Here is a 14927-nt window from a genome sequence, read left to right as displayed (position 1 = left end):
AGTAATACTCAGGACTACTATCAGTACAGGGGGGGGGGGGGGGGGGGGGCGCTGGGGCGCCATCCTCTTGGGTGTTATCAGCCTGTGGCCATGACGTGGCGATGCTATCATTGACACAGATGCAAGTTTGATGCCAACATATTCCAGTTTCTTAAATTCAGCTGGAAAATCGCAAAGGGAGGAGTCATTGGGGCTGGAGTTGTTTTGTGGCTAAGGGAGAGATGAGGCTGGACGTCATCGTCGATGCAGAGGAGGAATGCAGAGGAGGGGGGTGGCCGTTCCTCGCAAAGCCAGCATCAGCGATTGGGGAAGGCACAGTGTTGATGGCGTCGGGCGGGCTGTTGTCTCTCTTCAAGGTCTGTGGGCTGTCTGCTATCTGTGTGTCAGATAGTGGCAGAGTAGATGTTTGGGACTATCTGAACATCTTGGGAAGCTGTAGTCTCGCTTCTTCTCAACCTGTGCTCTGACTGTGGCCTGTGCGTCAGACCATGGAGATTTGTGGGAAAGCGAGAAGAGAAGATTGTCCCTTAACAGTTTTGAGCCTAACCTGTTTGGGTGTAGGCCATCTGCTCTGAAAAGATATTTGCGCCCCCAGAATAAGTTGAAATTGTCAATAAAGCCCCTTCCTCTTTCATTGCAGACTCTGGAAAGCCATATATTCAGTGCAAGTAGATGACTGAATCTGTTTATTCCCCTGTCAACTGCTGGTATGGGTCCACTGATGAATGCCTTAATGTGTATTTTTTCCAGTGTATCCAATAGATCAGTGTAATCCCTCTTCAGAAGTTCTGACTGTTCTCTTTGAATATCATTAAATCCTGCATGCACAATAATCTGTGAGATTTTGGGGTTTTCCAATATGATTGTGGCTAGTTTCTGGTTGATATCACTAACCATTCCATATTGTTGCATGTTTTGATCTTCTTACCGGTTATATCCTTGATGGTTGAGTCTCCAACAATCAGAGTGTCTGGTTCATCTGCTTTCTGTGAGATGGGCCCTTGTTGGCTCCGTTGCGACTGGTTCTTGTTCCATCTCTGTCCGTACCGTCCGTCCGGACACATTTCGGGGGTCAGGGGTGCACAGGTGGCCGACGCATGCGCAGCTCGCCTCCATGGCGACTGGTTCTTGTTTCGTCTCTGTCCGCACCGTCCATCCGAACGCATCTCGGGGCTCAGGGGTGCACGGGTGGCCGACACATGCGCAGCACGCTCCATGGCGACTGGTTCTTGTTCCGTCTCTGTCCGCACTGTCCGTCCATCTGGGGGCTCAAGGGTGCATGGCTGGCAGGCGCGTTCGTGGACTCTTGAAGTGGCAGGAACCGGTTCTTCAGCGGCAGGGTTCATTTCAGTGACGGGCTAATCCGGCTGATACATGCAACTTTAACTTTGGGTAGCTTAGCATTTGGCGTTGAGTGAACTTGTTCACTCAACGCTCAGATTCCCTCAGATTCACTTTGGTATGTTGTTTTGGCTTAGCGCCGACTCTGTGCCAGTGAGATGCAGCTGGAACTGTCTCTCTCTTGTCCAGCTTCGGGAAGGATACAGTGTAGCTTTGATCATCTTGTTGTGTATTTGTCTGAGTTAGCTCAGCAAACTCACCCATCGGCACTGTATCCTGGAGGAGTCCTTTGCATTTTTCTAATTTCTATTCTTTTAATTTTTTTAATATCTAATTCGTTTCAAATAAAGCCACTGTCTGTTGCAGTCTGTGCATTTCCCAGTCTCCGTGCCTGAGATATCCGAGTACAGAGGCATGTTGGCGATAGGAAAGTCCAAGGCTTTTTCTGCGGGCTGATCCGGGAGTCATAAAAAGTGCCAAAATGTATTGTTGAATCAAGCGATGGAGGATGACGGAAACAAACTATATACTGTTAGGTATTATGAGCATGAAATAAAATTAGAGCTGTCAGTTAAACGCGTTATTAACGGCGTTAACGCAAACCAAATTTAACGTCGTTAAAAAATTTAACGCAATTATTTTATAATAAATAAAAAAATATATATATATTTTTTTTTTTCTTTGGCTCAAAACAAAGAAGCAGTAGCCTGACTGCTATGTTCAAATGAAATTTGTTCAAAGCAGTCGTTTAATTGCACTATAGGCTCTTTTTTTTGTATCGTCCTGTTTTGATCAGTATATGCCAATGTCGTTATCAATAAAAAATCATTTGCACAAGGCAAGCCGATGCAATTCACCATGTTGATAAGAGAATTAAAATGAGAAGAATTATGGGACCAAAAAATCAAGGGATATTTAGCATAGAAAAATTATTTGCGATTAATCGTGAGTTAACTATGACATTAATGCGATTAATCACGATTAAATATTTTAATCGCTTGACAGCTCTAAATAAAACAAAATAAAGTAGATCTGAACGATGAATCAAGTAGTTTTTTCCAATGCCTAGCGGAGCTTCGGGAAACATGACCTCTCTCTCTGCTGCCCCTTATCAAACCTCTCTCTCTGCTGCCCCTTATCAAACCTCTCTCTCTGCTGCCTCTTACCAATAGATAATAATTTAAATAATTCTATTGGTCTTATCTTTCAACATGCTGTGCTCCTGTGATCAATGAGATCTAACCCTTCAATGAAAAGCTAGTTATCTAATGTTAGGACTTTAAGACAATGTAATTAATATCATCTAAAGCTGCGTTCACACCAAAAGCGACAGGGCGACAAGACTCCATACAAAGTCAACGTAGAGAGGCGTACCAGACAACTTTTTTCGATAGAAAAACCTGAGGCACGACTTGATGAATGGCGCGGCATGAACGCCCTGGTACGGGCGAGCGTGTCAAGCAGATTTAGTAGCGGGATACGTCACTCGAGTTGAACTATTTTATTAAACATTCACAAATCACTACCGCAACGGAATTTGTGACTGGTCGCGCGACCAAACTTAGGCGGAAACGTGACCAGGCGACCAAATTCGCGTTTGGTAACGCAAAGTAACATGTATTATAACATTACGTCTTACTGCCTGGGCCCCACGGTGGTGTGAAGGCAGAGTAACATGTATTATAACATTACGTCTTACTGCCTCGGCCCCACGGTGGTGTGAAGGCAGAGTAACATGTATTATAACATTACGTCTTACTGCCTGGGCCCCAGCGTGTTGCGGTGGAAGATGTCCTGGGCCTGCTGGATGATACTGGTGACCAGCGCCTCATTGGGCCGAACCGCGTCCAGCCACAGGCTAGCTCTCGGTGGGGATGGCTCGCACTCCACCTGGGTTAGGGTTAGGGTTTGAGATGTACAGGGTCAAGATATACAGGGCTAGGGTCAAGATCTACAGGGTTAGGGTCAAGATATACAGGGTTAGGGTCAAGATCTACAGGGTTAGGGTCAAGATCTACAGGGTTAGGGTCAAGATATACAGGGTTAGGGTCAAGATCTACAGGGCTAGGGTCAAGATATACAGGGTTAGGGTCAAGATATACAGGGTTAGGGTCAAGATATACAGGGCTAGGGTTAGACGGGGGAGAAGCAGAGAGGGCAAGGGACTCACATCCTGGTTAGATGAAGCCAAACCCTAACTCTGTATATTTAACGTAACCCTGTATGTCTCACACTAACCCTGTATATCTAACCCATGAAGAAGAGTTGTTCTTGGAGGTCTTCAGTGTACCGAGGGCCCCTACGGATTCGGTTTTTTGCTTAGGAAATATTTTTTGCTAATGAGATAACCTGGAAATACTCGGAGGAAAGGTTAGGGTTCGGAAGTATAGCGGGGTTAGGATGTATAGCAGGGTTAGGGTTATAGCGGGGTTAGGGTTATAGCGGGGTTAGGGTTATAACGGGGTTAGGGTTAGGGTGTATAGCGGGGTTAGGGTTATAGCGGGGTTAGGGTTACAGGGGTCAGGGTTACAGGGGTTTACAGCGGGGATGCCTACCCGCGGCAGCTGCTCTGCGCTGAGGAGGATGTCGCTGAAGGCTTTGTGGATGAGCTCCCAGCACTCCTGCAGGCTGGGCCTGAAGACCAGCCGGGGGCCGTCGGCCAGCACCCTGAGCAGCAGCGGCTGCGGCTGCACGAAGCGCAGCTCGTCAAAGCCCTGAAGCAGGTCATTACCGCCCTGGGCCCGGTCATTACCGCCCTGGGCCCGGTCATTACCGCCCTGGGCCCGGTCATTACCGCCCTGGGCAAGGTCATTACCGCCCTGGAGCAGGTCATTACCGCCCTGGAGCAGGTCATTACCGCCCTGGAGCAGGTCATTACCGCCCTGGAGCAGGTCATTACCGCCCTGGAGCAGGTCATTACCGCCCTGGAGCAGAGAAACAAAATGAGAACTCACCTCAACCAAACTAAACCAAACTACGCTAAACTAAACTAGGCTAAACCCAAGAAGATGACACTACCCTTAACCAAGCTATTATAGCCAAAACTAGAATAATCCAAACCAAAGTACACTAGCTGGAACAACAGCTAAGCTCAGTTCAGCTAAACTAGACTAAACTCAGCTCAGCTCAGATAATCTAAATCAGCTAAATTAAGCTAAACTAAGCTATGCGTCACCATCAGAGACAGAGTCTAGGACCTGGTGTAGGACCTGGTCTAGGCCTGGGTCTAGGACCTGGTCTAGGACCTGGTGTAAAACCTGGTGCAGGACCTGGTCTAGGACCTGGTGTAGGACCTGGAGTAGGACCTGGTGTAAGACCTGGTGTAGGACCTGGTGTAGGACCTGGTCTAGGACCTGGTGTAGGACCTGGTGTAGGACCTGGTGTAGGACCTGGTGTAGGACCTGGTCTAGGACCTGGTGTAGGACCTGGTGTAGGCTGATGAAGTGGAGGAGGTCCTGCAGCGAGGCGATGACCAGGCTGCGGAGCTGCAGGGACATGAGGGCCCCCACGCAGGAGAACAACTCGCTGTGGTCCCTCGGGGAGGGCGCCTCCTCGCTCTGCGGACCCAGAGGGCCCCCCAGCCCCTTGAAGGCCCCAAGCAGGGAGCAGCAATGTGGAAGCCACCTGGAAGAGCACCCCAATGAGGGTTAGGGTTAGGCTAACCTTAACCTAACCTTAGGCTAACCTTAGCCTAACCCTAACCTAGGCTAACCCTAACCCTAACCCCGATGAGGGTTATTTCAACGGGTTAAATATGTCCAGATTGCACCGGGAACCAGGATTTTTCTGTCCACACCATGATCTTAGCAGTGCTCTATTGGGAATATGGATCACATATTATTTTTATTTGTAAGGACTCCAACTGAAACTACTTTCACAATTTGTTCGCCTGCCAGTATAAAGTATTGGTTTGTCATTATTTCCCTACACATTTCTGCCGAGGGTTGGAACAAAGCTGCATGGGAACATTTTGCGCTGTCTGAAACGCAGTTGGCAACAACAACAGAACAATGGTATCCAGGCGGGCGCTACCCTTGAAAATATCAACAAACGCTAGAAAAAGAAACCCTTTAAATGGCTTCTGGCCGACCGAGCTCACCTGCTGACGAGGTTGTTCCTGGCGTCCTGGCAGTGTGTCTCCACCAGCTTTCCAAACTCAGACGGAAGGAGTGGGAGACTGGAGGAGAGAAGGTCCTTCAGCCTCACAAACCTCAGGGAGGAGAAGCTTAGAGGGCCAGGACAAGGAAAAGTGGGGAGAAAAAAAGATGAGCTGTGATAAATGCCCCCGTTTAGGAACAGGCTCACGTTAAGAGACAGAGGTCAGAGGTCCAACCTGGTCAACCAGACTTCCTGCAGGAGCAGCATGATGGGGTTGGTAGTGAAGAGGTGCTGGCTCTGCCACCCATGAGCCTCCCGGTACCGGCTGCTCCAGGGCACTGGGCTGCGGATCACCCTCCGGGGGTATTGCCGGGGCCGGCTGGAGATCAGCAGGCGCTCGCGCTCCGCCCTGTCCCTCAGGATGTAGTCCACTGGGGTTAGGGTTAGGGTTAGGTTAAGGGTTAGGGTTAGGACGGGAGAACGTCATGTAGAGGGAGGTCTCGGTCACAGCCTTAACGGTTAGGGTTAGGGTTAGGGTTAGGTTAAGGGTTAGGGTTAGGACGGGAGAACGTGATGTAGAGGGAGGTCTCGGTCACAGCCTTAACGGTTAGCTGATAGAGCACACTTCAACACAAGGACTTTAAGGGCAGGAGTCACATTAAACGGATTCAAAGGACAAAGACGAAAATAAAAAATAAAACAGAAGAGGCGTAAGTAAACAAGCTCGATCAATGGCTGATGGAGTTTTCTATATGACTTTCATGATGCCCTCACAAGTCCCCTTCAGTGAAAGGCCAGACACAGTGTCCTTCAAGTAGCTGCTTTACCTTGAGCTTTGTGCCTGAACCCTCCATAAGTGAAATGTGTAGGCTGTTGATGTCTCGATAAGTGCAACATAATAAGTGCAACATGAGGGAACCATGAGCGCGTGGACCTGCTCCATACCGATGCTCTTCCTCAGACTGAAGTCGTAGTCGGCCTTCACCTCCTGCAGCAGAGCGTCCTGCAGGCTCTGGGTGCTGCTACTGTCCCTGGCCACAGGGGGTAGCAGCCCCATGATGTTGTCTATCTGTTGGGGCGGCAGGGTGGCCAGCATGCAGGCAGGGATGCCGTTGGTCACGTAGTGGAAGTACCTCTGTGGGCATGAATGCAGAAAGAGGGCCAATATCGTCACCCTAAAGTCTTGTTATTCAGAAGGCCTGGAACACAGCATCCATTAACTCTGCATCAGGACCCAACCACTAATCAGGTAAAGTGCCTTGATTGACATGCTAGCCCGACCAATTACGGGCCGTACTTAGGGACCGTACTTATGAACCGAGCCGTAGGGAACCCAGGCCACCGAATGGGTCTGATGCTGAACCGGAGAGAGTGCGCTTCACACTCACCTCCAGGTCTAGGTTAGGGTTAACCCTAACTAACCTTAACCCTTCACACTCTCCTCCAGGTCTAGGTTAGGGTTAACCCTAACTAACCTTAACCCTTCACACTCACCTCCAGGTCTAGGTTAGGGTTAACCCTAACCTAACCCTTCACACTCACCTCCAGGTCTAGGTTAGGGTTAACCCTAACCTAACCCTTCACACTCACCTCCAGGTCTAGGTTAGGGTTAACCCTAACTAACCTTAACCCTTCACACTCACCTCCAGGTCTAGGTTAGGGTTAACCCTAACCTAACCCTTCACACTCACCTCCAGGTCTAGGTTAGGGTTAACCCTAACCTAACCCTTCACACTCACCTCCAGGTCTCTCTCGCTGGGACCCGTCCCGGCAGCCTCCCTTCTCCGCTCCTCACTGCGCATGAGGTCCAGCTGCTCTCCAGGGCTGAGGGGCCGCCTGCTGGCGCCCGGGGGGTCCCTGGGGCCCGGGGGGTCCCTGGGGCCCGGGGGGTCCCTGGGGCCGGACCTGAACCTGCACACAGCCAGGAGGGGACATCATCATCCTCACTGCGAGGTGTCGATGTATAGTATATAGTAGTATAGTATGTACAGTATACTATACTGCTATATCGTATATCCTCACAGAGTGGTTATACTATTATATACTATACTACACACTATACATATACTTATAAATACAATACTACTATATACTATACACACTATACTACTACATACAATACTTCTATATACTAAACCTACTAGTATATAGTACAATAATAAATGAAATTTGTATAGCGCTTAATATGGTACTCTAAGATGCTTAAAGTATAGTATAATAGTTTGGAGTATAGTATGTAGCAGTATAATATGTAAAGTATAGTATATAGTATGTATAGTATGCATATGAAGTAGTAAAGTATGTATGGTATAGTATGTATAGTATATAGTAGTATTGTATTAAGAAGCATTGTATGTATAGTATAGTATGTATTATATATAGAAGTAGTTTGTATAGTATAGTATATAGTAGTATAGTATATAACGTATAGTATGAAGTAGTATAGTATGCATAGGTAGTATTATAATATGTATAGTTTATTATGTATAGTAAAGCTTATAGTAGTACAGAATGTATAGTATGCACATTATATTTTCTCAAGTTAATTGTGTATTTCTTGTGCATAATCACCTTCCTCTGAATGTCGACTTATTTCTCCTTCCCTCCACTAAAGAGGCTGAGGTCAAGATAAAATGACCACTTAGTGGTAGAGGTTAACATTAGGGTAAAATGACCACCTTGAGGTTGTGGTTGTTTTTAGTATTCTCTGGAATTTTGCCTTTAACATAAAAAACATGAAATGTTATTTTTCTCCCAGGGTACATAACCCAGAGAGTTGGGGTTAAGGTAACTGAAGGATACCTGAGGATACATGAGGTGGGAAGGTTAGGGCTGGGGTTAGGGTTAGGGTAACTGAAGGATACAGGAGGTGGGAGGGTTAGGGTTAGGGTAACTGAATGATACAGGAGGTGGGAGGGTTAGGGTTAGGGTATCTCAAGGATACAGGAGGTGGGAGGGTTAGGGCTGGGGTTAGGGTAACTGAAGGATACAGGAGGTGGGAAAGTTAGGGTTAGGGTTAGGGTAACTCAAGGATACAGAAGGTGGGAGGATTAGGGCTGGGGTTAGGGTAACTGAAGGATACAGGAGGTGGGAGGGTTAGGGTTAGGGTAACTCAAGGATACAGGAGGTGGGAGGGTTAGGGCTGGGGTTAGGGTAACTGAAGGATACAGGAGGTGGGAGGGTTAGGGTTAGGGTAACTGAAGGATACAGGAGGTGGTAGGGTTAGGGGGGTCGTGCTTCCTCCTGTGGCGGCGCTGTGGCAGACGTTGCACCCTCAGGTCGCAGGCGCAGGGGCTGTAGTTGTTGGCGATGGACTCGCTAGGGGTGCGGTGGTGGCGCTGCTCTTTGTATGGGACCCCCAGGGTCCGACAGGACTGGTTCTGGATGATGGGGGGATACTCACTCTGCCTTAGGAAACTCTGGAATCATGGAAGGAGAGAACCCACGTCAAGTGCTGAGATCCTGTGTGGGCCATCAGATACCACTCGTTTTACAGACGCTATTATCCAAAGCTGCCAAAGCTAATTATAATAATAACCTAAACACCATTATCATTACTATGCTTAATACTCCCAAAATGGAGGCTTCAGTGCGATCTGACGCCCCAATGTTCACGGTATAGGTCTATAGGTTTGTGTCTCTAGGAGTGAAGTGATGGAAATGTCTTACTTGGTAGAGGTCTGACGGTACCTCGCCTGCAGCTATAGGAAGGGTTCCTAATGGGCCCTTATCATCTCCATCCTTAAGATAGAAACACAAAGTGGTGCAACCAAATCCTCAGTAGCTGCTGGGATAATAGTTTTTCAAGCTTGAACCTTGAAAAGCAAATTAATTTCAATATTCAGGAATAGTATGAGGTTACCAATAAGCCCAGGCTTTTGAAACACAACAGGGGAAGATAAACAGCCAAATCTTGATTTTAAATGTTAAAAGTGCTTTTGGGCTAGGTTGACGTCATGCGACCTGGAGAAAAGGCGCGTTCATGGTCCTGGTATAACAAGAGGCCTGGTCAGTGATGACACTCACGCTTACGCTACGGAATCTAAAAGTTCTTCACAGTAGGGTTTTTTTATACGATAAAAACAGTCAGAACTAAACAGAACTTAGTAGGATCAGTTTCAAGTTTGCCAGCCTTTATTTCCTTGTAGCCTATTACCTACTTTCTTTTTGCTTTTAATTATGAGAAGTGCATTGTATCGCCACTGTATGGAGGGCTACACCTGCCCTTATCTAGAGCTGGTTTACCACTACACAACGTTTAATGGTAAACAAAAATGCATGCTTGATATTATGTTCATGCGTGTAACTAATAAACAATATGTCACCAACTTGGCAACTTTCTTAACAAAATCTGGTCCCAGTTGCCGAACGGAAGTAGAATCATCAGAGCGTCATGAGATGTCGTTCACCAGAACTTTCTGATGTTGCGAAAATGTTTTTCCCATGATTCCGAGCGATGTGAATGCGTTCACATCGCATGCGTTCACATCGAAAACTGTTCAAAGCACTTTCCTCCGAGCTTTAGGTCCGAACCTCCGAAACTCCCGGAAATTCCGAGCGTTTTGAAGGCGGCATTAGCCGTCTCGTCTTGATATATGAAATAAGTATAATAACCAACGTCGATTTATTATATTTACCACAATCCAATATCGGAATGTTCCACTCAAACGTGTACAGGAAAAATGCACCAAATCATTTTTAAACTTAAAAAAAATAAAACGGTTATTAGTTATTTGTTTCATAATCAACAAAACGTTTTTGCGTCAGAAACCACGAATGAAGCCGATCCGCTGTTGGTCAATGGTCTTCTTTCCTTAATAAATCAATGTTCATTAATGTATTGAAGAACAAAATAAACGTTGTTCACGGTTTATTAAATTAAATTAAGAATTACCTTCTGTGGTTCACTGCTTCGACGGAGATTCTCCATTGAGACAAGTTAAATGGACTCTAATGGCTTTTTAAATTATGCTTATATTGTATTGTTATCCTGATAAACGTAGCTTTCATTTCTGCTTCCCATCCAGTTGTTTAGCGTTGGGCTTCAAGTGCACCTTGACTACACTGCTGACCTGAGCCTGCTCACTGCTTCAGTAGGGTAGGGGACTACTTTTTTTGGATTCAATGCGCTGTCAGAAGGGCACGGGACTACTATGTTCTCTTGGGCAACAGGAGCAACCACCGCTTCCATGTTGCTAAGCAACGTCATCCAAGGCAACAGTTTCTAGAACAAACCGCCCCCCCCTTCCCATCAAAGTAATCATACTATAAAATAAAAGTAATACAAATAAAAAAGTAAAGATTGTAGCGATTCAGTCTCTCATATACCCCCTTCAAACCTAACCTATATTTAGATCGTTAAAAAAAATATCTTGCATAACGTCGAGCTGCTAGAGAAAAGGATGGCCGCCAGAGGTCAGAGTTGACCAAGTGACCAGTAATTAAAGGAAGGACTCTAATGGTCATACTTTGCAAAATGAAAGGAACACATCGCTTTAAGTGGGGCACAGGTGACGGCAAAATGCGGATGAAATTGCAGTTATCCTGCTTAAAATTTGATTACTCCGATTTCACAGTGAGGCTGAATGAATGTGAGCAGTGGTGCCGCCTATTTTATTGTAGTGGGTATACTGTGATGATTCCCTCCCAGCCTCGTACAAACCCGTCCCACCGGTACGTGTACGTGTGTGGCGCTTATGGGGTGTCTCACCAACGCAGGGGTCTACAAACCGCTGATTTAAGAGTATAACGATTATCAACAATCATGGAAAGCTGAGTAGGTTTATCAGTTTTAATAACTATGAACAAATAGAACACAAAAATGACAAGTTGTCCTTTGTATATCTATAGTAGCAATAGCACATGCTAAACAAGGACAAAATCTACTCAAAATAATTTAATGAACTGTTTACAACCATGGCTAACCAGTGCATGAGAAGAAGATGACAGGAGACTAATGTTTCACTCTTTCAATTGCTCTAATTTGAGCTCTTACTGTTGTTATCTAACATACCATCATTTGCATAGTGATTAACATTATGAATTTCAATACATACCAACTGTATGTTGGCTGACATTTAACTAACTTTTTTTTCCCTCCACTCTAACCAAGGATGCCTGTTTTTAAATTCCCTAGCCTGACACCCAGTCTGAAAGGCTGGCCAGGGGTTCTCATCTAAAAGTAGCAAGGAGATATAAAGTGGAATTAAAACATTGTCTTCTGTTGAATACTTGTTATGTGGTTTACACACACACACACACACACACACACACACACACACACACACACACACACACACACACACACACACACACACACACACACACACACACACACACACACTTTTACTATTGTGTACTGTACAATAAGATGTAATAAAAGTGATTCTGATTCTGACACACACACACACACACACACACACACACACACACACACACACACACACACGCACACACACGCGAGAAGGAGGGGCTCGGCCCGCCAACTAACGTGCAGAGTTGCAGGGGCAGCTTCGCGCTTCGTAACAGAGAAAGGGCAGGGGAAATTTTATGAATGGTGAATGTAGGAGATATCTTCCCCTGCTTAAAGTATTTTATTGCAGTTATACCCAACCGGTATTTGCGAAAAATAAAGACAGAAGTGAAAGATCTGTCACAAGACGATTGATACGTATCCGTGCACATTTTTAAGTGGGTATACGCAAATCCTGGTGCGTTAGTGGGTATACGGCGTATACCTGCGTATCACGTAGACTACACCACTGAATGTGAGGCATAATTACCTTAGCCATTATTTAATGCTCTACAACTAGATAATCATTAAATCGTCAGACTATTTTGAAAAGTCCTACTATGGGATGTCCATTGTTACAACTCTTGGCCAGAGTGAGTGAGATTACTTTCAATCTTTATTTAAGGGGCGTGCGATGAGGTAATTAGACGCTGGTAAATAAGATGCATCATCTCGTCTTACCTTGTCAGATCGCGTGCTGAAGGGCGCACGTCACATGCTAGAAAAACCTGAACTGGGTGGGATTATGGACTGGAGGCAGGTAAGAGTTGGACCGGAGCCCAGGTATAGATGGAGCGGAGGGTAAAGGATGCACCTTCCCCCAGCCATAACCTTAAAGGGGACCTATTATGCTTTTTCGACTTTTATGACCTATAAACGTTGTTATAATGATTGATAGTCATGTTTAACCATACTAAAGTGTCAAATAATGCCGTACATGCATTTCGACGCATTCCCTGCTGACAGTCTGGGGTGGCTGTGCAGAGCGCTAAACACAAGGGACAACGTTTGCGATTCACTCGTTCACATTTCCGGGAAATCATCTACATAGAGGCACTCCTGCCGCGCCCCCATATGCCTGGTCAAATCTGCCCGCGCGCGCTGCAAGGAAGGTCACCAATCACAACGGAGTTGGGTTGGCAGGAGGGGGGCGAGAAGGCAGAGAAGGACGAAACGGAGCGTTGACAGAGAAGGCTGAAAGCGCCCAGATGAGAGGAAGAGTTTCCCGAAAATCTACATCCTTTTTTTTGTATGGCTAAACATGACTATCAATCATTATAACAACGTTTATAGGTCATAAAAGTCGAAAAGCACCTCTACCTTCCACTAACCCTAATCTCTTCCTTCTCCTAACCCTAAGTTGAACCTCTCCCTTCCTCTAGCTAGCCCTAACCCTAACCCTATGAAGTGCTAGAGGTGCAGATGGAGATGAAGGGAGAGAGGGGGAAGGAGATATCAGAGAGGAAAGGAGGGAGGGAGGGAGGGAGGAGAGGGAGATATCAGAGAGGGAGGGAGGGAGGGAGGGAGGGAGAAGGAGATATCAGAGAGGAAGGGAGGGAGGGAGGGAGAAGGAGATATCAGAGAGGAAAGGAGGGAGGGAGGGAGAAGGAGATATCAGAGAGGAAAGGAGGGAGGGAGGGAGAAGGAGATATCAGAGAGGAAGGGAGGGAGGGAGGGAGAAGGAGATATCAGAGGAAGGGAGGGAGGGAGGGAGGGAGGGAGAAGGAGATATAAGAGGAAGGGAGGGAGGGAGAAGGAGATATCAGAGAGGAAGGGAGGGAGGGAGGGAGAAGGAGATATCAGAGAGAAAGGGAGGGAGGGAGGGAGGGAGGGAGGGAGGGAGGGAGGGAGAAGGAGATATCAGAGGAAGGGAGGGAGGGAGGGAGGGAGGGGGGAGAGGGAGATATCAGAGAGGAAGGGAGTGAGGCAGAGGGAGACAGTGAAGGGCTCCCCTCTCCAACTAGCAGAGTTGGAGTTGTTGATCTAGTAGCGGTGACATAGGAAGAGAGTTGAGAAGGAAGAGAACAAAGAAGGTTCAGTACATCCACAGAATGGGCAGGACATCCCCAAACCTACGAGGTGGTTAACCCTAACCCAACAAGGTGCTTAACCCTAACCCTATGGCTTAACCCTAACCCTATGAGGTGGTTAACCCTAACCCAACAAGGTGGTTAACCCTAACCCTATGAGGTGGTTAACCCTGACACTATGACGTGGTTAACCCTAACCCTAGGAGGTGGTTAACCCTAACCCTAGGAGGTGGTTAACACTAACCCTAGGAGGTGGTTAACCCTAACCCTAGGAGGTGGTTAACCCTAACCCTAGGAGGTGGTTAACCCTAACCCTAGGCGGTGGTTAACCCTAACCCTATGAGGTGGTTAACGCTCATGATACGCTCCTAGAAAGAAGAAAAATACTTATAACATAATTGATAACATAGATTATACTTCAATAAATTAATGGAATACATAAGTACATATTATGCAGAAATAGATAGTGTGTATATATTATTTTAATGTAAACTTAAGCGATGCAACTTCTTTAAAACGCAGACCTGAACCAGACTGGCTGAGAAGCTCCTCATCCTCGGACTGACACCTTCCCTCTGACTGACACCTTCCCTCTGACTGACACCTTCCCTCTGACTGACACCTTGGCTCAGCTGGTGTCCTGGTGCCACACAAACAATCTCTCCTTAAACACAGAGAAGACTAAGGAGTTGATTATGGAGCCAAGGAAGAGAAGTGAGCACAGTCCATTACACATCGGCGAGACTCAGGTAGAGAGGGTGAAAACCTTTAAATTCCTCGGCACCTACATCAGCGAGGACCTCTCCTGGTCTCACAACACCCAGCACATTGCCAAGAAGTCTCAGCAGCGGCTATACTTTTTAAGAAAGCTGAGGAAATTTGGATTGTCATCCAAACTCCTCAGCAACTTCTACAGGTGTACAGTGGAGAGCCTCCTGTGCAACTCCATCACAGTGTGGTTTGGAAACTGCACGGTACAGGTAAGGAAGGCTGTCCAACGTGTGATTAAAACTGCACAATACATCTGTGGAGCAGCCTTCCCATCACTTCAAGACATTTACAACACCCGGGTTACAAATGCCGCTTTCACACCAAAAAGAACCGAGAGCCAGTTCCGGGCTGGTGCTAGGGCCAGTTCCAAACTGGTTCCAGCCTTACCCCAGTTA

General features: G+C 46.7%; 1 protein-coding gene across 1 annotated transcript in view; it reads right to left on the bottom strand.

The window, feature by feature from the left end:
* dnah3 (dynein axonemal heavy chain 3) overlaps positions 1–10739 on the bottom strand; it is a 52413-nt gene extending 41674 nt beyond the window's left edge. The window contains exons 1-10 of the mRNA XM_030340918.1: positions 10334–10739; positions 9109–9180; positions 8638–8858; positions 7179–7350; positions 6385–6574; positions 5675–5870; positions 5441–5566; positions 4767–4965; positions 3897–4076; positions 3101–3231 (exon numbers count right to left, since the gene is read on the bottom strand). Coding sequence (XP_030196778.1) covers positions 3101–3231; positions 3897–4076; positions 4767–4965; positions 5441–5566; positions 5675–5870; positions 6385–6574; positions 7179–7350; positions 8638–8858; positions 9109–9180; positions 10334–10369 — 1523 coding nt within the window. The 5' untranslated portion in view covers positions 10370–10739. The remainder of the gene's footprint in view (positions 1–3100; positions 3232–3896; positions 4077–4766; positions 4966–5440; positions 5567–5674; positions 5871–6384; positions 6575–7178; positions 7351–8637; positions 8859–9108; positions 9181–10333) is intronic.
* Between the last annotated feature and the right edge of the window lie 4188 nt (positions 10740–14927).

This window comes from Gadus morhua, chromosome 18 (genome assembly GCF_902167405.1).
Source record: "Gadus morhua chromosome 18, gadMor3.0, whole genome shotgun sequence".
NCBI classification, from domain to species: Eukaryota; Metazoa; Chordata; class Actinopteri; order Gadiformes; family Gadidae; genus Gadus; species Gadus morhua.
The sequence above is the reverse complement of the archived record's forward strand: the minus strand, read 5'-3'. Positions and strand labels throughout refer to the sequence as shown.